This window comes from Pituophis catenifer, unplaced genomic scaffold (genome assembly GCF_029215685.1).
Source record: "Pituophis catenifer annectens isolate HBS135680 unplaced genomic scaffold, rPitCat1.0.hap2 SCAF_6, whole genome shotgun sequence".
Classification (NCBI taxonomy): domain Eukaryota; kingdom Metazoa; phylum Chordata; class Lepidosauria; order Squamata; family Colubridae; genus Pituophis; species Pituophis catenifer.
The window spans coordinates 70,433,100-70,458,220 of NW_027256886.1; the positions used below are offsets into that span (position 1 = coordinate 70,433,100).

Genomic DNA, 25,121 nt, shown 5'->3' on the forward strand with positions numbered 1-25,121 from the left:
CTACTCTGCAAATCCTCCTTTCCTCATTAGATAATAAAATTTGGAAGAGCAGTAACATTGTTTTTGGATAAACTCAACAACATATTTTTTCAAAATGCCATTGTTTTTTAAATATAGATGTCAATGTAATGGGATGTGCACCCAGAGGAACAGTGGGAGACAATCAGTAGCCACATCCTAGAACCTCTTACAATAGATCTAGTAGGTTAAAACAGAATAGAATAGAATTCTTTATTGGCCAAGTGTGATTGGACACACAAGGCATTTGTCTTTGGTGCATATGTTCTTAGTGTACATAAAAAGAAAAGATACACTCATCAAGAATCACAAGGCACAACACCCAGTGACAGTCATAAGCAATAAAATCATAGAACAGAACAGAACAGAACAGAACAGAACAGAACAGAACAGAACAGAATAGAATTCTCTATTGGCCAAGTATGATTGGACACACAAGGCATTTGTCTTTGGTGCATAGCTCTCGGAGTACATAAAAGAAAAGATACATTCATTAAGAATCATAAGGTACAACACTTAATGATAGTCATAGGGTAACAGTCAATATAAATCTTAAGGATACCAGCAACAAGGTTACAGTCATACAGTCATAAGTGGAAGGAGATGGGTGATAGGAACGACAAGAAGATTAATAATAATGCAGATTTAGTAAACAGTTTGACAGTGTGGAGGGAATTATTTGTTTAGTAGAATGATGGCGTTTGGGAAAAAAGTGTTCTTATATCTAGTTGTCTTGGTGTGCAGTGCTCTATAGTGTCGTTTTGAGGGTAGGAGTTGAAACAATTTATGTCTAGGATGCAAGGGGTCTGTAAATATTTTCACAGCCCTCTTTTTGACTCATGCTGTATACAGGTCCTCAATGGAAGGCAGGTTGGTAGCAATTGGCTTTTTGTTTTGTTTTTTGCTACATTATGGCATTAGTTTGCCAAGATTCTGTCCATTCTTATGCCCATATACTAGACTGTAGTAGACTGTATTTAGTAGACTGTATCTTTCCTACTATCTTCTCCTATTGGTATCTTATGATTTCTCACTTTATTGTTTGTATATACATTGAGAGTTTATGCACCAAAGACAAATTCCTTGTGTATCCAATCACACTTGGCCAATAAAGAATTCTATAAAGAATTCTATTAGGTGTAAACAAACAATGAACTGAACTCAGTTGGATTTTCACTATGCCATCTCTGGGATTGGGGCTGGCATCCAGTCATTCTGGAAATAATGCACACAAAATATGTTGTCCTACAACACAAAAGCTCTGCATGTTGATGAAGATTGCCTTAAATCCATGCTGAATATCAGATCCCTAGAAACTATATTTACTAGCATGCATTTGCATAGGATATATTGTAAGAACATCACTTAAAGATCCACAAAAGAAATTGAAGGGGTTTGAAACAGTTAACTCCATATTTCCTAATTTGTACCTTGCCAGCACAAGTTGCAGTATTGTGAAATTGCAAAATCAGGAGGGCCTTAAGATAAGGAAAGCTTGATCCACAGTATTTTATCCATGATTTATATCTTCTTCTTCACAGCTGCTTTAAAGTAATTTGAGAAAGACGTCTCAGTGAGTCTTACTCACTTTTGATATGCAGAAATAAAGCAAAGAGAGATAAAATTATTTTGTCTAAGTATTTAAAACATGAAAACTTCAAAAATATATTTATAATCTATCTTTTTCTGAAGATTTAGACTCATGATGCCAACAAGGCAGTAAAAAGATGGGGAGACATTACCTAGGTTCCCTTCATTTCATTGCACATTGTGATGAAAGGAGAGCTGTCTACATGATGGATGCAAGTAATGTTTTACTAGATTTTTCTTCCCGTACTCCATCATCACTTACAGATAGAGCAGAGTCTGATGGCCTGAAGTCATGGAAAAATCTTCCAACTTTATAAAAAGTATTCTAAGATCAGACCATTTTCCTTGGCTGCATCACCCCCCCCCCCCAGTGAATTGCTTCCCAGTTGGTGGGGAAAAGTAGCTATGCTTCAGGATTTTAACATGTGCACAGATTGTGTATAAATACAAAGATTTTACGATGCAGACAGCTTTTTACCGAGATAGACTCATCAGCATCTAGTCCTTGTGCAAATGCACCCTGCTGTACTGCATTTCAAATTATTGCCAAATGTTCTGTGAGAACCAAAACAGAAAGATGAAAACTTGAGTAAACTTCAAATTCAGTCAACAGAAAGAATAAGGCAGGAACAAGGTGTGGGTTTTCCTTTCCCTCAAGGCAATGTATATTACTCATTTTCCCTGATATGAAAGATTGAGATAATAGATTATTTTAAAAATAATTTCCCCAAGAAAGTATCTTTTTCGAAAACATATTTTGGGGTGAATGATTGTACTAGTATGTAAGAAATTCTTAGTAGTGTAAAAATATAGTGTATCCTGAAGGCTAAAAAAATAAACAGTCTTGTTTTCATCATGAAAAAAAAAAAAAGAAAGATTGAGAATTGACAGAAAAGAAGAAGGCTTCTTATAATTTAGAGTATGTAATTTAGAGTATCATAGTCAGGGTCCTGTGTTTTTGCCCCACCACACCAGTTCTGGAAAAATATGTGTATCAGAAATAGTGTTTAATATAGTAAAACAGATGCAGATAAATATAGGTCTAGAACTGAATGAGCATTTCGCAGATGGAGGCGTGATGGCTCAGTGGTTAAAAGATGCTGAGCGTGTCAGCTGGAAGGCTGACAGCCTGGGTTCAAGACTTGAGCGCCACATGATGGGTGAGCTCCTGTTACTTGCCCCAGCTCCTGACCATCTAGCAGTTTGAAAGCATGCAAATGCAAGTAGGTTCTATGTTAGTGGGAAGATAACACCGTTCCATGCACCTTAGCATATAGTCATGCTGGCCACATGACCACTGAAGCGCCTTTGGACAATGCTGGCTTCCTCAACTAAGAAACAGAGATTAGCACTATAGAGTCAGTCAGACTGGACAAGGGAAACTTTTATCTTTACTTATTATTGGATACTCTTGGCATGTTGGTAAAATATTTCAGTACCACTAGGGATATAACAACCACCATATCAGGCAGGCATCTGTTAGTAGTTTTTGGAAAGAGCATGAAGCCACACATCTTAAGATGGATATAGAACCTGTTTTGAAATCCACTGAGATCCTATTTGGAAAGACTTGAGGAGATTTTCCCCTCTGTAGTCTGCTTAAAATGTAATACTTCTGCAGCTGTTGAAATTGTACTGCGGTGTTCCTTTTTAACCTCTTCCTTCCAGGATTCACTTGTATCATCACTTGTTGAAACCAGAGTTTGAACTGGGTTCATACGACCAGCTACAAATTTAGTCTTCCTTTAGTGTGATCACTAAATCCACACTTATTAGTATTAGGTGTGAAATAGGTTGTTGAGAGTCATTCAACAAACCCTGGTTCAAACAAACCACATTTTCATACCTTGCATAAATTTATAATTAGTACTAAAGGAGTTATAATCCTTTGTCGCAAAAACACAAAGCAGGGAAGGGAATGACAAAGAGGATGATATTTATTGCTTTTATTTCTATTGCTTGTGATGTCCCAGCCAGTGATGGGATTCAAATTTTTTTTACTACTGGTTCTGTGGGCATGGCTTGGTAGGTGTGGCTTGGTGGGCAGGGCAGGGGAAGGATAGTGTAAAATCTCCATTCCCACCCCACTCCAGGGGAAGGATACTGTAAAATCTCCATTCTCTCCCCAATCCAGGGGAAGGTTACTGCAAAATCCCGATTTTCCTCCCGATCAACTGGGACTTGGGAGGCAGAGATTAGATTGGGGCGGGGCCAGTCAGAATTTTTACTACCGGTTCTTCGAACTACTCAAAATTTCCGCTACTGGTTGTCCAGAACTGGTCAGAATCTGCTGAAACCCACCTCTGGTCCCAGCAGTATGGTCAAACAAAAACTCAAAATAAAGTGGTGGGTTAGCAAATTCTCAGGCCATTACAAACTATTTATGAGATTGCACTTAAGAGCTCATGAAAACTTTCCTTCATTTCATCAAATCCTGAACAAGGATAATTCTCAGATTCTGTGTTTAATTTGAACTGTTACCAAGGCAATAGAGTTTTAACTTTTTAACAACATAGTTAAATATTATTATGGAAACTGTTTTAATGGCTTGAGTATGCTTCCTCATAAATGAATGACAAATGTGTGTCACACTCAACATTAATCCTCCAAACACCCCTAAAATAGACAACCACTGAAGCAACAGTAAAGTTAATAGTAAAGCAGAAAATAATCTATTTTTTATTTTTTTTTAAAATGATCATCCAAGGAAAGCTTAAGCATATATTTAACTTTGCTTCTGTGTTGTGTTTATTACGAATAGCATTACCTCATTAAGAAAACAAAACACTGGCAAAATGCTCTACAACATATTATTTGGCTTTTGTTGGATAGATAATAAAAATGCCCCATTTTGAGTTTACCGTACATATCCAAACTGCCATTAAAAATCTGATGGGCACTTCCGTTAAAGAAAAATGGTGGTTCTGTATCTCCCTTAATGAAAAGGGAGAGAAATAGGATATAGAAATTGCTGTCTACATCTGTGCCAATACAAATTATTTTCCCCAGTTTGTTCATTCGTGTGTGCTATAAAACTTTTCTACTTAATTTAATGAGCGATCATTAATGCTGACAACAGTGTCTAACGTTTATGACTTTTGTGATTTTTGAGGTTTTACCGTTAGTGACCATTTTCCATAATGGACTTTATTATTCTTGACAAATAATATTAGGTCACGTTATATAAGAGATGTAGAGGAAATCATGTGGTATAGCTAAAAAGAAAAATAGGGTCATTTGAAAAATCAGGAGACTGCAAGTTATAAAACTGTATTAAAACACAACAAAACATTAACTTTGTAGCATGCCTCATCTTGTAACTTGGTCTTTTTTATTATGCTTTTTCATTCCCTAGCTAGATTTGAACTCTTTTAAGGCATGTTGTCATGTCTAGCTTCTTAAATATTTAAACACATCTTCCCATACTGAATAGGGTAAGAAATGTTGTAAGTTTCAGTTCAGAAACATTTGGCGACATGGTCAGTGGAGGGTTGCCTCCGGTTCGGACCGGTTCTATAGAACCGGTAGTAAAACTGGTGGGAGACTCTGCCTACCACCCTGACATCATCAACTACCGATTTGCAACGGGACAACATGTGCGGCCCCATTGCGAACTGGTAGTAAAGGTAAGTAGAACCCACCCCTGGACATGGTCCTTCAGTTATTTTGTTTTTCTCCTCCTTAATATCAGTCTGATAAATTAATTCTAATGAAAAGGGGAATTTCTAGCTGCTTGCTCTTCCTAATCATAGCCATTCAACATTTTTAATGCAGATGAAACTCAGTGTCGATTACAATAACATCATCCCACATTAGTGGAATAAAAAGAAATGTGAGCTTAGCGTACTGCATTGCTTGCTGAAGTAGTGTGAAGCTTGACTAAAATGAAATGGGATGGAACAGAATGTTGAACTCCTCATAATACTGTTAAAGAAGCCAATGGTTCATTGTCACCTGAAATACAGCGTGCCATCCTGCTGACCTCATCTCAGAAGGATATTGCATGACTGAATGGAGTTCAGGGAAGGGCAGAGAGAAATGATTAGGTGTATTGGGTCTGAAAAGAGAGTGGCCATTACTTTCAGAACAGATGCAGAAAAAAAGGCAAGAACAATAAAAAAAAATGTACAAAATAAAGAAGAGAAGAGTTGATTTAAGCATTGGGAAGAGAAACAGTCTGGGTGATGAAAAACAGAACGGCTGCCTCAATGTATTAACATCATCTATAAATTAATTTACATGTGTTTAAAAATAGTCTAAGCCCTGAAGTATTATAGTTATAAGCAACGTACCTCAAAGCTTCTTCTTTTTTTTTTTTTTCTGGAAAACAAGAAAGGGGATCCAAAGAAGAAAATTCTCCAATCGTTATAATTATATTTTTTTTCCTTTTATTTTACAGTGCTGATAATCCACCCTGGTCCCATAGGACTCTTGGTAGCATACAGAAAGAAATAATAATAATAATAATAATAATAATAATAATAATAATAATAATAATAATAATAATAATAATAATAAAAATAATAATAAAAATAATAAAAATAATAAAAATAATAAAAAAAACATTTTGACTCTACAAAAACCACCTTACTTGGAACAGCTTACATCCTCCGACGATACCTTAACAGTTCCTAGGTCCTTGGTTAGGACTCGAGCTGCTGAGCTATTAACCAGCTTCAAAGGCTGTGAATCTCACTAAAGATTAACTAATTATTATTATCATTATCATTATCATTATTATTATTATTATTATTATTATTATTATTATTATTTAATGTGTTTTAAAACATAACTATAAAATTGAAGCAAAGATAAAATTCAGCATAAATTCCAAGATAGGCTTCCAAAATAGACTTTCAATTGGGACCGAAAGCACCCTAAAATAAAATACTTTTAATTTGGTTATGGAACGTCTGTGCGTGTGCATAATAGCTAGCTAACTATAGTATTAATTTCTATTTTCAAATTAATGAAACTCCTACAAAGAAGCTGTGTTAGTTATATTACGACATCAAACAACTTTTGTGGATAGCCTACCTAATATTTAAAAAAAACTAAAATTAAACAAGGCAGGTATTCAGAATGTTCTTTCAGAGTTAATATACAGGAAGTGTTTCTCTCTACCTAGAAATTAGAACATGAATAGGACCTCTATAACCTTAGATAGATGAGAAGAGAGAAGAGATTGTAACTTTTTCCATGTTTGGGTTCCATGTTTGGGTTTGACAAAATTTCTAAGCCTTTCCCTGCCTCAATCTCTTAAACTTCCCATGGATTATTCACAGTGGGTCATTCATATATTTGATCCACAATATTAACCCGGAGATTAGAATCAAACAGAGGTAGCATATCTAAAACTATTGATTAAAAAAATACCGCTAAACCAGGGGTGTTAAACTCAATTTCATTGAGGGCTGCATCAGGGTTGTGTTTGACCTTGGGGCGGACTGGGGGGGCTGACCATGGTGGGCGTGGCAGCTTGACATTACTCCTGTGATCAAATGCCACTTTTGCTAGTAGTCTGTTTTGCTAGCACTCTGCACACGGCCCTCTTGGGCTCCTTTTTCAGCTGTGATCGCCTCCTGCAGCCCTCTGCCCGCGAAAACAGAGCATGGCCCTCACAAGCTCCATTTTCATAGGCAGGGGGCTGGGAGAGGCCGTCGCAGCCGAAAACAAAGTGGCAGCACATGGCCTTCCATTTTCACTGGCAGAGGCACCGCGGGCCGGTCCTTTGCTGTTTCCAGGGTAGCCCCATGGGCCCGATCTAAGCCCCCCCATGGGCCAGATCTGGCTCATGTGCCTTGAGTTTGACACCCCTGTGCTAAACCAAATACTAGAAACCCCTTATTCTCATATGAGTGGGATTTTTTTTAGCAGTGGGAGAGAAAGAAGGAATTAGATTGGTTGAGGAAGGGGATTAATTCTTTCACTTATTTCTTGATCTAAATTCTCTCTCCGCAAAATTGTGTATTTGTACTATTATAGCTATCAGAATTTGTATAGGAGCTATATAAATTAATAGAATAGAATAGAATAGAATAGAATAGAATAGAATAGAATAGAATAGAATAGAATAGAATAGAATAGAATAGAATGTTTTTAATACATACATACATGAACCCATGATTCTTCACATTCTTTCTGCCTGAGAATCCTGTTTACACAAATAAGTGAAAGTATGCATGAAATTATTATTTTTATAATTACTATAATTATACCATTACTTTTCTGAACCAAAGATTTATTGACTAGTTTGTAGCTTAGTAGCAATACTGAACATTGCAGAATGCTTAGTATGAATGATACAGTGAGAAATTCATAGATATCTCTGTGCAATACAGGTCTATAACATAAAGAAAAGATAGATCTCCTCCAGATATTTTTACTCTTCATCTAGAAGGTAAAGATAAAGATTTCCCCTGTCCAGTCATGTCTGACTCTAATGGATCTAGTGCTCCTCTTAGCGAAGGGATGCATGTGTAGTCATCTGGCCACCATGACTGTATGTAGAGGCTCATGGACAACTTACCTTCCCACTAGAGTGGTATCTATTTATCTACTTGCTTTCCAATTGCTAGGTTGGCAGTAGCTGGAGCAAATAATGGAGAAACGTATGTGGCACTTAAGACTCAAACTTCGACTATTAGCTTTCCAGTTGACAAGCTCAAGCATCTTTAACCACTGAGTCATCACAGAGCTTTTCTCTTCAACTAACATCAACCCAAATCTACATGCCCACTGGCACATGATTGTAGTACTTGAAATTGTCAGGTGAGAAGAATCAGGAACATATATTATGTTCCAGTTAAGAAGATTTGTTCAAGCTTATACGGAAGAATCTAGTCAACTAACTAATTTTTAGTTGACTGGATTCTTGTGTATTTTAATTACATTGGTAAGAGTAAAGAGCATTTGTGAACATGTAACATTTCTAGGCTGAATCCTTTCTTGACTCTGTCCCCAGGCTCTGCCACCTTCTTCTCCAAAATATGAAAGTTAACTGAAATCCATCCATGAATAAATTGTTTGTGCTCATGAGGTAAAATGAAATCCATATGGCAAGTAATTGACAAAGTAATTGATATATGACAAATAATTTTCATGACATTAACTGCACCATGGTCACTCAGTCATATGATATGGAGTAATACAAGATTTTCTTCTGTGTTGCTGTAAAAATGATTTCAACTTTTTAATGAAAATGAATGAACCCAAAATTATCCATGCTAGAATCCATGCTTTTATAGAATGTTCCTTTCATATGCAGAACAGACAATCCATGGTATGAATTGGCATGGGTTAAAAAGAATGTGAAATACAAATCAAATTCCTTGCAACACTTTGCTTCATGGTTAATATAAAATTCTATGCTGTATCTTTGGGTAAACTGCAATTGAGAGTTATGCAATTATTTGGTGTAATAAAACATTTCATTATTATTTGCCAACTAGTATTGGCAAAAACTATAAAGAGGCTGATATAAAGATACAATCAGCTTGCTGCCAAAGAAATAATAGTAATTACATTATTACAAAATTATGCATAGTTTTTCTCAGGAATTTATAATTCTCTTTAGATCTCAGCGAACAATGTTGGGTATAAATGTATCATTGAAGTATATTTCTAATTTTTAAAATCACCAGAGGAGCTTGGAGATTGATATCAATAGCTAAATTAAACATTAGTGGATTTAAAAATCTCAGATCTCCCTCCTTTTCTGTATTTACATAATTTCTCTGCTACACCTCTGAAATAGCAAAGAAACAAAGATTCATTTTAGTCAGTTATTTCAACAAATATTTCATTTGACAAATGTGAAGGACAAGGGCCATCCTATTTCACAGGTGAATATAATAATCAGCGATGAAGACGAATTGACACAAGTCTCTTCAGAAACACTAGTTATATCTTCTGGTTAACCAGAAAGAAATGTGATGTTATGTGACATTTACATTCATAGGTCTAGTGATGCGAAGTAAGAAAAATACATGGGAGATATGATGCAGTCAGAATGTAGTCAAAGAAAACCGCCTGGAGATTTTCTTCAGTTGAAAAAGAACAAAACAGGAGGGAAAAATGGAAACAGGTGAACAATGAACCCCATGTAGAAATCACCACTGCTGAACCAATTGTGGCATTTTCTGAACAGCAATTATATCATTGAAAGTAACAAACAGTTCTGAGAATAAATATGGCTTAAATATGGCATTTGCTGGCATCTTAAGAACAGCAAAGGCACGATCAATAAAATCCAAAATAACGTTGCTAGAAATGGACTGGAAATTTAAGTCACCAACACAGAACATGGGACACTTAGTTTGACAGCAGCACTTGTGAAAACAATCCTGAAAACGTACAACTGAATGTGAGTCAGTGTGATGTGGTTAAATATATAGCAAATGCAATTTTAAGCTTCATCACTTGAAATACATTATAATACTAAAATTAGAAGAAATAATATGTCCATTGTATTCTACTTCGGTCAGCCTTTCTTTGAATACTATGCTCAGTTATTGGTATCAGACAAACTGGAATAGTTTCTGAGAAGGGCAACCCAAATTATTAAAAAAAATCAATTGATTAAATGTTAATAATAATAATAATATCAACAAATTTATTGTCATTGTACATGTATACTCATACAACGAAATTCACTTAACACCCAAAGACCAGGTCCAACACACATAACAATCCCCAAACACACCCCCACCCACCACAAATTCCCCACCCCTAAACTAACCAAACATCCACACAACAGACCAAGTAATGCTGTCCAATAGCTCACTGATGGTAGCCCTTTAGTTCATTGTTGAGTGTAATTATAGCTCTGGGATAAAAACTATTTTTATGGAAGGAACTAGGAATATTCAGCCTTGAGGAAATAAGATTAAGAAGGGATTTGATACCACTCAGAAAGGGTCACACAGGAGGCCCACCCTAGTATATTATTTATTTGTTTGTTTGTTTGTTTGTTTGTTTGTTTGTTTGTTTGTCAAACATGTACAAGATAGCAGGTATGAGTATGAACATGGACATGAACGAAGGAATGAATACAAATAAATGGTAACAGTAGGACAGGGATGGTAGGCACGCTGGTGAGCTTATGCACGCCCCCTTTACGGACCTCTTAGGAATGGGGTAAGGTCCACAGTAGACAGTTAAAGGTTGAAGCTGTGAGGGTTTGAGGATGTAACAACAGAATCAGGTAGAGCATTCCAGGCGTTGACCACTCGGTTGCTGAAGTCGTATTTTCTGCAATCGAGTTTAAAGCGGTTTACCTTTAGTTTGTATCGATTGTTTGCCCGTGTATTATTGAGATTGAAGCTGAAGAAGTCTTTGACAGGTAAGATGTTGTAGCAGACAATTTTGTGTACTATGCTTAGATCAGACCGCAAACAGTTCCAGCTTGTCCAAGCCCAAAATTTGAAGCCTAGTGGCATAAGGGATTCTATTGTGAGCAGAGGAGTGGAGTACTCTTCTCATGAAATACCTCTGGATGTGCTCAATTAATGTTCGATATACAGTGTGTATTAGTGTGTATTAATGTTCGATATACAGTGTGGATTCCAGGCAGACGAGCTGTATTCAAGAATTGGTCTGGCAAAGGTTTTGTATGCCCTAGTTAGCAATATAGTGTTACTATAACAATATAATGTTACAATATAGTATACTTCTATGTAACATCCATTCAGTGACTTGAACAAGTCTTCTTTTCTGTTAATAAGATTGAGATATCAGTTCCCTTCCTTGCATCCATTTCAGTACACCTTTCTCTAAATGTGCTGCCCAGTAGTGCATTAGGATAAGCGCCTGACCAATGAAGAATTTATTGGAACAATTACTTCCAGTTTTGGGGAAACAAGTTTTGATACAGCCTAAAAACCACTTTGCCCCTTTTCAGCCATGTCTCACTGCTCAATTCATGTACACAATACTAAGATCTGTTTCATGTAGGCTGTTACCAAACCAAACATCTCATACCTCCTATCTGTGCATTGCCCAAGCAAACAACTTCACATTTCTGTCTACTAAATTTCTTTCTGTTATTTTTAGCTCGCTGCTCAAGATCCTTTTGAATTTTAATTTTGTTTTCTATGTTGTTGTTTTTTTACCCTACTTAATTTCATGCCATTTGCAAATCTGGTAAGTGTTCCTCTCACATCTCCTTCCAAGTTCTTTATTGAGGAGAAAAGAGGCCAGAACTGTGACATTCTTTAATATCTAATTTCTTGTTTAATGAGAAATGATTAATGAGAATTGAGTACAATTTTCCGTTCAGGTTTGGATCTCATTCAATAGATACATCATCTAGCAATATTTTGATCACCTTGCTAATCAAAATACGCTAGTTCCTCAGGAGCTTTCGAAAAGTCAAATTATTTTACTTCCACAGCCTCTTTGTGTATGACTGTGTAGTTGAACCAGGCAAGCGCAAATAATATGAAGCCAGTTTGGTCTAATGCAGGGGTGTCAAACTCTATTTCATTGAGGGCTGCATCAGGATTGTGTTTGATCTTGGGGGGTATGGTGGGCATGGCTAGGGTGGGCATGGCCAGCTCAACATGGTGGCTCAGCAGACTTATAGCATTTTGATTAACACCAGCTGTCTGCAATTACTATAAGTTCGAATCTCACCAGGCTCAAGGTTGATTCAGCCTTCCATCCTTTCTAAGGTAGGTAAATTGAGGACCCAAGTTTGTCAGGGCAATAAGCTGACTTTGTATAAATATACAAAAGTATGAAGGCTATTGCTTAACGCATTGTAAGCCGCCCTGAGTCTCCGGAGAAGGGCGGCATATAAATCAATTTTTTTTAAAAAAAACATCACTCATCTCTTGACACCTGTGGTGGCCCAAGTGCTCTGCCAGGAAAAACGGGCTCACGAGTTCCATTTTCAGCTGCGACAGCCTCCTGCAATCCTCTGCCAGCAAAAACGGAGCTCAGGAGGGCCTCCCGCAGCCCTCTCAAGCTCCATTTTCACCACAGAGGCACCACAGGCCGATCCTTTGCTGTTTGCAGGGCTGCCTCACGGGCCAGATCTCAGCACCCTGCAGGCCGGATCCAACCTCCGGGCCTTGAGTTTGACAACCCTGGTCTAATGATTAAAATTCCTGGCTAGAAACCAGGAGATTGTGAGTTTTAGTCCTGCCTAAGCCATAGAATAGAATAACAGAGTTATTCTGTTATTGGAGGTTTTCTAGTCCAACCCCCTGCCCAGGCAGGAAACCCTACACCACTTCAGACAAATGGTTATCTAACATCTTCCTAAAAATTTCCAGTGTTGGAGCATTCACAACTTCTTCAGGCAAGTTGTTCCACTTATTAATTGTTCTAACTGTCAGGAAATTTCTCCTTAGTTCTAAATTGCTTCTCTCCCTGATTAGTTTCCATCCATTTCTTTCTTTCTTTCTTTCTTTCTTTCTTTCTTTCTTTCTTTCTTTCTTTCTTTCTTTCTTTCTTTCTTAAATTTATATGCCACCCCTCTCCGGACACTCAGGGCAGCTCACAATACATTTTTTTAAAAAAAACCATTCTAAAAACATTTAAAAGATTAAAAAACATTAAAAACCTTAGAACACATTCACACCATTCATGGCCAGATCTCGCCAGATTGCAAAGCGAGATCAACGGCCCCAGGCCTGCTGGAAAAGCCAGATCTTCACAGCTTTTTGGAAGGCCAGTAGGGTGGGGATGGTCCGGACCTCAGGAGGTAACTGGTTCCAGAGAGAAGGTCTTCCCTGTGGGTCCGCCAGCTGGCATTGTTTAACTGACGGGACCCGGAGGAGACCAACTCTGTGGGATCTTACAGGTCACTGGGAGCTAAGTGATAGAAGGCAGTCTCGAAGATAACCTGTTCTACCTTCAGGTGCTTTGAAGAATAGTTTGAGTCCCTCTTCTTTGTGGCAACCCCTGAGATATTGGAACACTGCTATCATGTCTCCCCTAGTCGTTCTCTTCATTAAACTAGACATACCCAGTTCCTGCAACCGTTCTTCATATGTTTTAGCCTCCAGTCCCCTAATCATCTTCGTTGCTCTTCTCTGCACTCTTTCTAGAGTCTCCACATCTTTTTTACATCATGGCGACCAAAACTGAATGCAATATTCCAAGTGTGGCCTTACCAAGGCATTATAAAGTGGTACTTCACGTGATCTTGATTCTATCCCTCTGCTTATGCAATCCAGAACTGTGTTGGCTTTTTTGGCAGCTGCTGCACACTGCTGGCTCATATCTAAATGTTTGTCCACTAGGACTCCAAGATCCCTCTCACAGTTACTACTATTGAGCAAGATACCACATATATTGGACCTGTGCATTTTGTTTTTCTTCCCTAAATGTAAAACCTTGCTTTTTTCACTGTTGAACTTCATTTTGTTAGATAGCGTCCAATGTTCAAGTCTGTCAAGATCCTTCTGTATCTTGAGCCTATCTTCTGGAGTGTTGGCTATTCCTGCCAGCTTGGTGTCATCTGCAAATTTGATGAGATCCCCATCTATCCCCTTGTCCAAGTCATTAATGAAGATGTTGAAGAGCATGAAAGTGGGTTGTATGACTTGGGCCAGTTACTCTCTCTCTCAACCCAACTCACATCATAGAGTTGTTGTTGTGGGGAAAATAAAAGAAGAAAGATGTGTTGGATGTGTTCACTGCCTGGAGTTATTTGTAAAAATAATAAAAGCGAGATAGAGATGAATAAATAATCCTCCCATTCGAAACATCAACTTTAGGATTACTTTTTAAAAGATTATTTTTATTGAAGAAATTTTTAATAAGTTTAAAAAATGCTATTAGAACCCTAACTATTAAAAAATGGAAAAGAAAATAAGAGAGAATAAGAATGAGAAAGAATTTTTTAAAAAATGATAAAAGAAATGGCTTCTGATCTTTTTGACCGTGGTTCATTTTTCTCTATTTTCAGCAAAATGTCAGGATTTTCAGTTACTGATAAATGTAGTTATTGATTGCGTGTCTATTAACCCTCGTAAAAAAAAGTTCTGGTTTCAGGTGAAAAGTGATCTTTAACATTTTTTCAATCATTATATATATTTCAATGCAGAAATTTCTGACCTTTTTACAAGTCCCCCAGGCACAATAAAATGTCTTCATGTTGTTCACATTTGAAGTACTTTGATACCTTTTAGACATTTTTCTGGAATCATATATAAACAGTACATCATTTTATAAAAGTTCTCTTTTAGGTTGTAAAACATAATATAAATTCCAATCATTTTAACCATCTATATCGTGCTACATAAATTTTATTAATGTTATAATATAACATATCATAACATAGCGTACCTTAACATAAAACATAACATAATATATTATGTTAGCCCAATGAAAGTGTTGGGGGAGGGAGGGAGGGAGGAAGGAAGGAATGAATGGGGAGAGGGAGGAGGAGGAAAGGAAAAAAGGAAGGAAAGAAGGAAAGAAAAAAGGGAGGGAGGGAGGAAGGAAGGAAGGAAAAAGGGAAGGAAGGAAATAAAAAGGGAGGGAGGGAGGGAGGGAGGGAGGAGAGGAGGAAGGAAGGAAGGAAGGAAGGAAGGAAGGAAGGAAGGAAGGAAGGAAGGAAGGAAGGAAGGAAGGACTACTTCATATGAGAATTTTTTTCAAAATAGCCCCAGAATGTAAAATGGAGAGACAAACCTAATGGTTAAGGTATAAGGCTAGAAACCAGGAGATTGTGACTTCTAGTCCTTCTTTAGTCATAAAAATTGGCTAGGCGACTTTAGGACAGTCACTCTTTCTCAGCCCACAATGTCAGGCTGAAGTGAGAAGCGATTTATTAATTCCTGTTTATTAAATTTCTACAAAAGGTAAAATATAAAAAAAGAAAAATGAACTATGAAGAAAAAAAGAAAGGTGAAGATGAAAAAAGAATAAGGAAAAAAAAAGAAATAGAAAAAGATTAAATGCCAACTTTCCTCGATATTGTTACAAGTATAAAATACATTAACATTTTTATCTAAAATTAAATTTGACAAGATTGTGGGGAATGGAAGGATTTATACTCCTTGCAGAAAGCTGGTGATTTGCATCTTTTGGATGGAAATGACCCACTGTCTGCAATGGAATCAACTCTGACAGGATAGTGGGGAATGAAATTATTCCATTGCAGACAGCTAGTCATTTCTATCTAAAGGATGCAAATAACCAGCTGTCTGCAAGGAGTATAAATCCTTCCATTCCCCACCATCCAGTCAGAGCTAAAGAAGCTTCTTGGATGAGAAGCGAAACGACTTCAAAGAAAAAAAAACAAGGAAGTCCGGTTGCCTCCTGAAAAAGCACCTTTGGGACAAGTCTACTTGCAGTTAGAGTTAACCTTTACACAGATTTATCAGGGTTTGTGACATGTCTACCTATATTTTCTTCACAAAAACAATGAAGGTGTTTTATTTGAGGTGACACGTTCTGATTTGATTCCTTTTGTTTTTGCCTTTTCCCCTCACAGACACACTATGAAAATGGAGAGCACATTATCAGGCAAGGTGCTCGAGGAGATACTTTCTTCATAATCAGCAAAGGAAAGGTAAGCTTTTCTGACACCGTTTAAAGTTACCAGCCCTTGCTTTTTTTTCTTTTGCAAACACTGAGAGGATCTATACACTTTCATATTTGATTAAATGTTGTGACTTCGAGTTGGGGTAAACATTGAGCTTTCCAGGTTGTTTGTTTATTTAAACCTATTCACTGCTTGACAGGAATGATTATGAACCTGTCAAAGCTTATTTGCATGTTTTATTTTTTCCATCCATTATTCGGTAAATGCTTCCTAACCTGTATAAACCTGTATAAAAATATAAACATCCATGATATCAAAAATATGCCCGGGAAATCTACATATTGAACTGGCCCTCATATATCAGTTTTGATACATTAACTACGCAGGATATGTTGCAAATTACTTTTTAAATTCAGTGGGTTTTGTTTTTTTTTTAAATGCAATTGCTAAATCCGTAAAAACACTGCAAATTAAAGATGTTGTTGGAATTCTCTGAATTCATCTTTGGACCTCAGCTCCATAATTAAGTGTTAAAGCAAATTAAGAGAAAATGACAGTTTTACTTCAGTAATCTGAATCTACAAAGCAATCTTCCCACCTAGCTGTCTGCTCCTGTCTCTTGCCTTAATTTCCATTCACCAGGAGGTGTGATAGGAGGTGTAGTAGGAACAACATTGATGACAGCAGCAGTTAAGAAGGCTTACAAAAGCCTTTGGGGGGGGGGGCGGGGAATGGCAACTTTTGAAAAGTACAGGTGTTTTGCAGCATTTAAAGATTACCACATGAGGTAAAACTGAGCTTGTCCACATTTTTCCTGCTCAGCTATTCTGTTTATAAGAATAAATTGAGAGATTCATTTTTTTTCACCTCAAGCACAAAGTCCAGAAGCAGTTTCCAAGTAGAAACAAAAATAATTGTGTTTTTTTTCTTTGATCAAAGCAGTGAATTTGGCCATCTCTGCTAACTCTTTCAACTTTTACAACCATTCATCCATTATAGGAATCAAAGTGTCCTTCCATTTTTAAGCATAAAGTAATCCTGCTGCCTTCAACATATATAACATCATATGATGGCTAACCTTTTTCTTCTCGTGTGCTGAAAGCATGCCGGTACCCATAATGCGATGTGCCCCCCCCACACATGCATGCACAACCCGTCCCATGCTTCCTACACACTCCCGTGCATGCGTGCCACACACACCCACCCCCCGTTTTGGGCCTAGCAGGCCTCCCTGCAGCCTCCTGGGTCCAAAAATGGGTCATGGGGGCGTGTCCCCTGCCCCCTGTGCATGCGCACACGTCTCCCACATGCACTCCCTCCACGTTCCGAAAATCAGCTGGTCGGCAGGAGGCGCTTGTGTGCATGCATAGGGGTGCTGAGCTGGGCGACGGATCGCGTGCCCACAGAGAGGGCTCTGTGTGCCAGCTGTGGCACACATGCCAGAGGTTCACCATCACAGATATATAACATGCAGAAGAGGCCTTCATCCTGCAGTGGATAGATAATGGCTAAAACGATGATGATGATAACATAGTTTATATTATGGAAAAGTAAAAAGTTGAGGTTTGATGGTATTATCTTATTCTATTGCACCAAAGGGAAGTCAACAGCTTTTCTTTCTTTTTTCCCTTTGCCTCACGTTTCCCTTTTCCTTCTTCTTCCCTGTTTTCTTTTGTATTTTTGTATTAATGAAGATTTTAATAAAATTAAAAATAAGTTAAAATTTGAAATAAATAAATAAGAATAAATTGAGAGGACCACTGGTTTGAAAGGGGGGGTCAAAATGGCCATCTATGTTAAAACTGAGTAGCCCTCTCTCAACAGAAGGGGAGGCATAAGACAACATCAATCTCCTGTCTACAATGGAGTCCTTTCAACATTTACAAGAAGATTCCGCACCCATTTGCACTGTGATTCAGATAACCCTGAGGTTACAAATAACACCCCAAGTGGCCTCCATGACTCTCAGAGAGAGTGCTAACAAACCAGATGATTGCAAGAAATATAAATCCTTCCATTCCCCCCCACCCCACACCACCACCATTCAATCAGAATTGAAGAAGCTTCTTGGATGAGAAGCAAAATATCTTCAAGGAAGAAACAAGGTCCAGTTGCCTTTTGAAAAAAAACATCTTTGGGACAACCATGAACTGGATGATTGAGAATATCCATAGTCATATGAGTTTTTGATTGGACTGTTGTATCTCAACTGAATGTCTAGTAGATGTCAATAGTATATCCTTGCAAATCAGTTGCCCAGCCAACATCTTCATGGCTGATCTAAAACAACACTTTGTCAACTCTTCTCCCTGGAAAACCTTCTTTATCTGAAATTCATTAATACCTTGGGAAAAAATAATCAAATTCCATCAAGACTTCAGTAGCTTCCACTCCACTATCATCCTTAGCTTTGACCTATCTACAGAATAAAACTAGGCAGTGGGCTACAAATACATTTATTTTACACACTTGATAGAGATTCTCAATTGATAGAATTAAACCAGTCATTCAGCAGAGTGAATTATCCAACCAAGATCAAAAGACAAACTAACAGAGCCAGAATGTTTCCCAGACAGAACCTATTAAAAAACAAAAACAGCAGACACAAAAACAGCAGATGTACTTGCCTACAGCTCACAGTTCAAACCACTCATTAATAGCCTACAACCTATACTAGATAATGGCATTGCATTTCATATTTGCATATAGACAACTGCCCAACAGCTTCTCACAAATAACTAACAGCAGAACAGGGATACTAATATGGGAATTAAACTGCAACAAACACAGATGTCTACTGTGTCCCCACATCTCTACCAACAGACCATTGCAGGCCCCAACAGATATACACAAAAGATTAGAAGTGTCTTCACATGTCCTTCTACTGCTGTGATATTTTCCAACAAAAGAAAAATTTTGTACAAAAAAATTAATGGACACAAGTCCATCAGGAATCATAACAAAGACAATGTAATATCAGTGTCCCAGAACATATCCTTATAGATCTCAGTATGACAATTTTGGAAAAAAAATAGACTTTCACATCATGATTGAGAAGGAGATTGCTGAACTCAAGTCAAAAGGTTTCAGGCTAGCTTGGTCAAAAGTTCTCAACAAACACAATAACAATTGTTGATGGATAAGGTACTTCTAATCTGTCTTTCCCTCCTCATCCCAATTTAAATCAGTTTACAACCTTTCCATAAATGTGATAAAGTGAACTGTAGCCTTTTCATAATGTTTAATAGTTGGAAAAGATGCTAACAAGCTTCTAGGTTTCCTTAATCTTTTTGCTGCCATCTAGTGGTCACTTGGCCCGAATATGGCAGTTCAGTGTTGAGATTTGAGTGGATAAATAGGAGGAAAAAAATAAATCAAGTGACTTTCAAGGTTTCTTTTTTTGAGAAGCTGGGTGATAGCTAAATATTTCTGAGTCAATATGATAGAGATTGAAAAGATTTCACTCATTCCTAGGGCAGAACAAAGGTTTTATTACACAAATATCCAGCAGTTAATGCAAATGTCTTGGGAATATGCTAAATTTGACCCTGCCATTTTGTATCCCTATACAAAATCTATTCAGAGAAGAACAATTGGATTGTAGATGGCATTTAAGAAGTTGTAAATATTTTACTTTGGCATTGAGTTGCTGACAGATTAAACAATGGTTTATCTTTTTAAAATGTACTTTATTAAATTTCTGCAAAAGGCAAAATATAAAAAAGAAGAAAAGACAATTATGAAGAAAGCAAGAAAGGTGAAGGTGCAAAAGGAATAAGGAAAAAAAGAAAAGAAATAGAAAATTTAACTTCCAACTTTTCTTGATATTGTTACAGCTGTAAAACATATGAACACTTTTATGTAAAATTCAACAGTACACAGTATTTCTATAATCATAAGCAATTCTAACTGTCAAATTCAAAAATTAATATAGCATTTCTTTCAGATTTTAGTCCAAAAGTGGTTTCCATATAGACACAAAGCTAGACAAAGACTTTTCTTTAGTTAATTTTGCCCTTTCAGCTGGTTCCAATAACTTCACCCTCCATTCTTCCATTGTGGAAATCTGTAAGTTATTCCATCTTTGGACATACAAAAATCTATATGTAATAGTTACGTAATTATCATTTATAAAAACAAAGTTTTTTCCCTCTCTAACTGGTAGTCCATCAAACCTAAAAGATGAACCCCCGGTTTCAATTGTACATTTATTTTCACAATTCTCTGATTTAAGTACATACTTGATCCCAATAACTGTTAGCCTTCTTACTAATAGCCTACTTACAAAACAATGGCTTGTCTCTGGTTCTCAACCTTTTCTTCACCACAGACCCACTTTAAATACCTTTTTTGACCACGGACCATGACTACAGACCCCCAAGAACTCTTAACTCAAGATTTAAATCATAACATTTCTTTAAGCCTTGGCCAGCCCGCTGTGATGACATTGTGCCCCCCCCCAGGGATCCGTGGACCACAGGTTGAGAACACTGGATTATTTTATGCAATCTACTGTGCATATTACACAAGGTACAAAAGCTCCCCATTTATATTACTTAAATATCTGAATAACTTAATATTAGGTCAGCTCATAATATTCTTTCAGAGGAGTAGGACAATTCTTAATTCAGTGATGTCCTGTATTTTATGCTAAGTATTTCTAATATTATGAAGAAGAAAGCTTCACCCAGCTTTATTAAACTAAAGAGGACACCAGTGAAGTTCTTCTGAAGAGAAGTTCTTCTCAGAGAGAAACTTACTGGTTTGTAGATGCTGATCTTAAATCTTTAAAACTTCAATTTAAATTCTCAATGGGCATAGAATTTCTGATCTCTCTGTCAGATAGATATCTTAACACTGTTATGCTTTGTCAGTCAGGGATCATGGAAGGTTGCAACAACCAATTTTATGTGGTTAACAAAGATGTGCAGAACCCAATGGTGCTTTTTTCAAGAGGCAACTTCTTCAGCTTCTTGGATGAGAAGCGAAACATCTTCAAAGAAAAACAAGAAAGTCCAGTTGCCTTTTGAAAAAAGCGACCATTTGGGGCAACCATGACCTGGATGACTGAGAATCTCCGTAGACATTTAGCTATGCAACTTTGGGATGAACACCTTTCAAATGGTGCGGGAATATGAACCAGATTTCCAGAAAAATTGCAGACTTCAAGAAAGACAGATCAAATTAGCCATCTAAGACTCCAACGGTGGTTTCAACGACTGTCTAAAAAGAATGCAAATGACCAACTGCCTGCAAGGAATATAAATCCTTCCATTCCCCACCATCCAGTCAGAGCTGAAGAAGTTTCTTGGGTGAGAAGGGAAATGTCTTCAAAGAAAAATAAGAACGTCCAGTTGCCTCTTGAAAAAAGCATCTTTGGGGCAACCATGACCTGGATGGTTGTCTCCCTAGACAAAGTGCAAAACCTTTTAAAACTGTCCCTGTGGAACTGAAATTAAAGCTAATTTTAGGTAGTTCTGGTGTCTGAGGGAAAAGCTTTTTCCATCCTCAAATTTGATCTTTCCTACACATCTTAGAGAATTGACTGGAACTGATTATATTCTGGAAATAAATAAATAAAGAGCTACCAAAACTAAGGGCAGGACTTTAATCTCTCAGATCCCTTCAAAATAAATTTCTAATTTCTTTGGCAGTTGATGTGTTCAGAAGAACTCAGGTAGTTTCTCAAGATAATTATATGCAAATAATCTTGCATGAATATCTAGGGATCACGTTTTACTTCAAAAGATGCTTTTAGTATTTTCAATAGGCATAGGTATCCAAATATTTAACCCTAAAGTCTTCCAAAGATAACAACTATTTAAATCTGTTTTTTCCTACATGCTCTAATGGTTTTCTAATATACCTTAGTGATGTTTCTAGAAGCTATTCTGCAATGTAAGTTATTAGTCCTGTGTTCCACTTGGCACCTGAGGCTGGAAAATAGTTTGTTCTTATGACTATCAATATTCTGTATGCTTGAGAGAGAGAAAGATAAACACACACTGATTTACTAACTTACTTTGCATTACCATCTAATTAGGTAAACGTCACTCGTGAAGATTCACCTGGGGAAGATCCTATATTTCTTCGTACTCTAGGAAAAGGAGATTGGTTTGGGGAAAAAGCACTCCAGGGGTAAGTATTAATGCACAATTTAGATTTGTTGTCACCAATAGGTAAATTATGTAGCTTAAAAACTGGGGGGGAGGGAAATGTAGCATCATTACCATATTATTATAAAGCTATTTTAAGATTGAAAGTAGTAAGGAAGTAGTCAACTCTGGCACAAATTCACTAATTCAAGGAGGAGACATATTTCCTATTATGGTTAAGTCCTTAAAAATCAGGCACAAAAAGTTTTTTAAGCGTTAAATGCTATATCGTGCATTTATATTCTCCACTGTTTTCATGTTCGGCTTTATTTCCTTCTAGCTGACTTTAGTTACATCTGCTACTTACATGAGAAATCATCACAAAAGTGTACATTGGGATTAGACTGGACTTTGGAATAGTCTTAGTTGTAAACATGTAGCAGACACACACAAACACATAAACACAAACTCACAAACAAAAGAAAAACAGTGGCATAACATTTCCGCATTTTTGTTAAGAATACAACAAGTCCTCCATTTGAGCCCAAAATTTATGTTAAGTGAGAATTTTATTAAGTGAGTTTTGCCCCATTTTACGGCTTTTCTTGCCATATTTGTTAAGTGAATCCCTGCAGTTGTTGAATTAGTCACATGGTTGTTAAGTGAATCGGGTTTCTCCATTGACTTTGCTTTTGAGAAGGTCGCAAAAGGGGACACTGCAACCGTCATAAATGTGAACCAGTTGTCAAGCATCCAAATGTAAATCACGTGACGATGGGGATGCTACAACTATGATAAGCGTGAAAAATGGTCACAAGTCACTTTTTTCAGTGCCGTTGTAACTTCGAACAGTCTCTTAAGTGAACTGTTGTAAGTTGAGGACTACCAGTAATTTATCAGAAGTCAAACTTGAGTCCAAGAAAACTTTACAGTTTTCAGCTTTTGGGGATCACTTAGGAAAATTAGGAATAAGCATAAATGATTTCTTTATGAATGTCGGATCAGTTCGTACTGAATTAATGTTTATTAAGGTTCTCATACACCCCTCTTTGAAGGTTATGCATTAGTATCATACACCCTGAATATTTTATTGCATCACTCCATTAATGTATTCTCTGAAATATTTAACACATATCCTCACAAAACATCTTACTACTCAAACTGTATTTCTCAGTGCTTCTGCTAAGTATTCATTCTTGTTCTTACTTAACTTAAGATGTGATTTTTGTAAGAATAGGCCAAACATTATTTTCTCAAAGAATTGCTAAGCAGTTTGATACTACCTCTTCCATAGAGCTCATTTCTATCCTAATTTTTAGTCAACTTTTCAATCATAGTTCTTGTTTAGTTTAATAAATTCATTTCCAAATGTACATAGAATGTAGAACATTGTAATGGTCAATTCCAAAATAATTCATGTTGGAGAACTCAGGTGAAACTCTGGAATTTTTTTCATCAACACTCAAATGAAAATATATTGTTGAGCTCCAACAGAGTCTCAGATTCCTAACAAAATTTGTCATGCTTGAACAATGCTTGATTTTTTTTTACCAATAATGGTTAAACTTGTGAGATATATCAATATGTCAGTGAAATATTCTGGAGAGTAGAGTTTCTGGATAAGCTGCTGCCGGAAAAATTAGACCATTTTTGAAGACTGGCATTTTAAGTATTACCAATAAAGGAGAATATTTGTAGCTCAGGGTTGAAATGAGGGCTCCTTGGTGCTCTCTGAGCTTGTTTGTTTTTTTGAAGACATTTCATTACCCTATCTAGGTAACATCATCAGTGCTAGTAAGGAATGCTGTTTGCTGTCAGTCTCAGCACTTCAGGAACCATCTGTCCGAAGCCGGGTAATGCACGACACACACACTGGATAGGCTAATACAACCCAGGTTTTAATCTCGGTTAACGCGATGGTTTACAGAAAACACTGGCGCTGTGACTTCAGCTCAAAGACCGAGTTGGCTGGTTGTTCCGTCGCTGCGTTTTTATTGGCGTCATAGGATGAGCTACAACTGTAGTATATTTGAATTTGCCACCCGCTTCCTCCCATTCGAAGGGCTGGAGACGCTGGTAGATGATGTCATCAGCTATCGTTGCCGTCGCTCTTTGGATTGCCCGTTTCCCTCCCGATTCCCTGTTTCCCATACCGCCCGTCACCTATCACCATCAATGTGTTTCCTATGTGCAAATCCCCTCCACCATGCTCCGTCGCTTAATCCGGGTGTCCTCCTGAATAACCCTCCCCTTCATGGGTAAGGTTTTATGCCATCAGGTCCATCATAATGGTGCTGTGTCGAGGAGATTTGCTGCTCGACAGTCAGTTTATATCCTTATATAAAGAGACAATCAACCAACCCCAAAGAGAAAAAGACTCCACCAGTAATCAGCACTCAGATCAGCATAGATTAACTCCAAGGTTAACTTCAGGCCAACAGTCAAGTAAGCAATACCCCAATCAAGAAACTGCCAAAGAGTCATCAGTAAACAGCCCAACCAAAGAATCTCTAAGACCGCCTCCACCCACACAGGCAGGCAAGACACCAGAATATAAACTGACAGCAAACAGCACTCCTTACTACCATAGCACTGATGATATTACCCACTTAGAGTAATGACATGTCTGCAAGAAAACAAGCAAGCTCAGAGAGCACTAAGAACTCCACATTTTAAGTATTGATATCTCCATTCATTCTTATACGGAACAAGTCCTTCAACCATGATAGTGAATATTTACATGGTTTATCGAAAGAATGTTGATTTACAAAGATGAGAATTCTGATATGGGAATTAATTCATGACATAGAGGTTGCATCAGCCTTGTACAGCACACAAGTTTTTTCATTGATTTATTTAGAATAGAATAGAATAGAATAGAATAGAATAGAATAGAATAGAATAGAATAGAATAG

The 25,121-nt window shown here is 37.2% G+C and overlaps 1 protein-coding gene across 2 annotated transcripts in view; it reads left to right on the top strand.

Annotated features, from left to right (window-relative positions):
• PRKG1 (protein kinase cGMP-dependent 1) overlaps positions 1-25,121 on the top strand; it is an 884,536-nt gene that overhangs the window by 680,650 nt on the left and 178,765 nt on the right. For both annotated transcript variants that reach the window (XM_070945009.1, XM_070945008.1), the window contains exons 6-7: positions 16,061-16,138; positions 22,155-22,249. In XM_070945009.1, the coding sequence (XP_070801110.1) occupies positions 16,061-16,138; positions 22,155-22,249 (173 nt within the window). The remainder of the gene's footprint in view (positions 1-16,060; positions 16,139-22,154; positions 22,250-25,121) is intronic.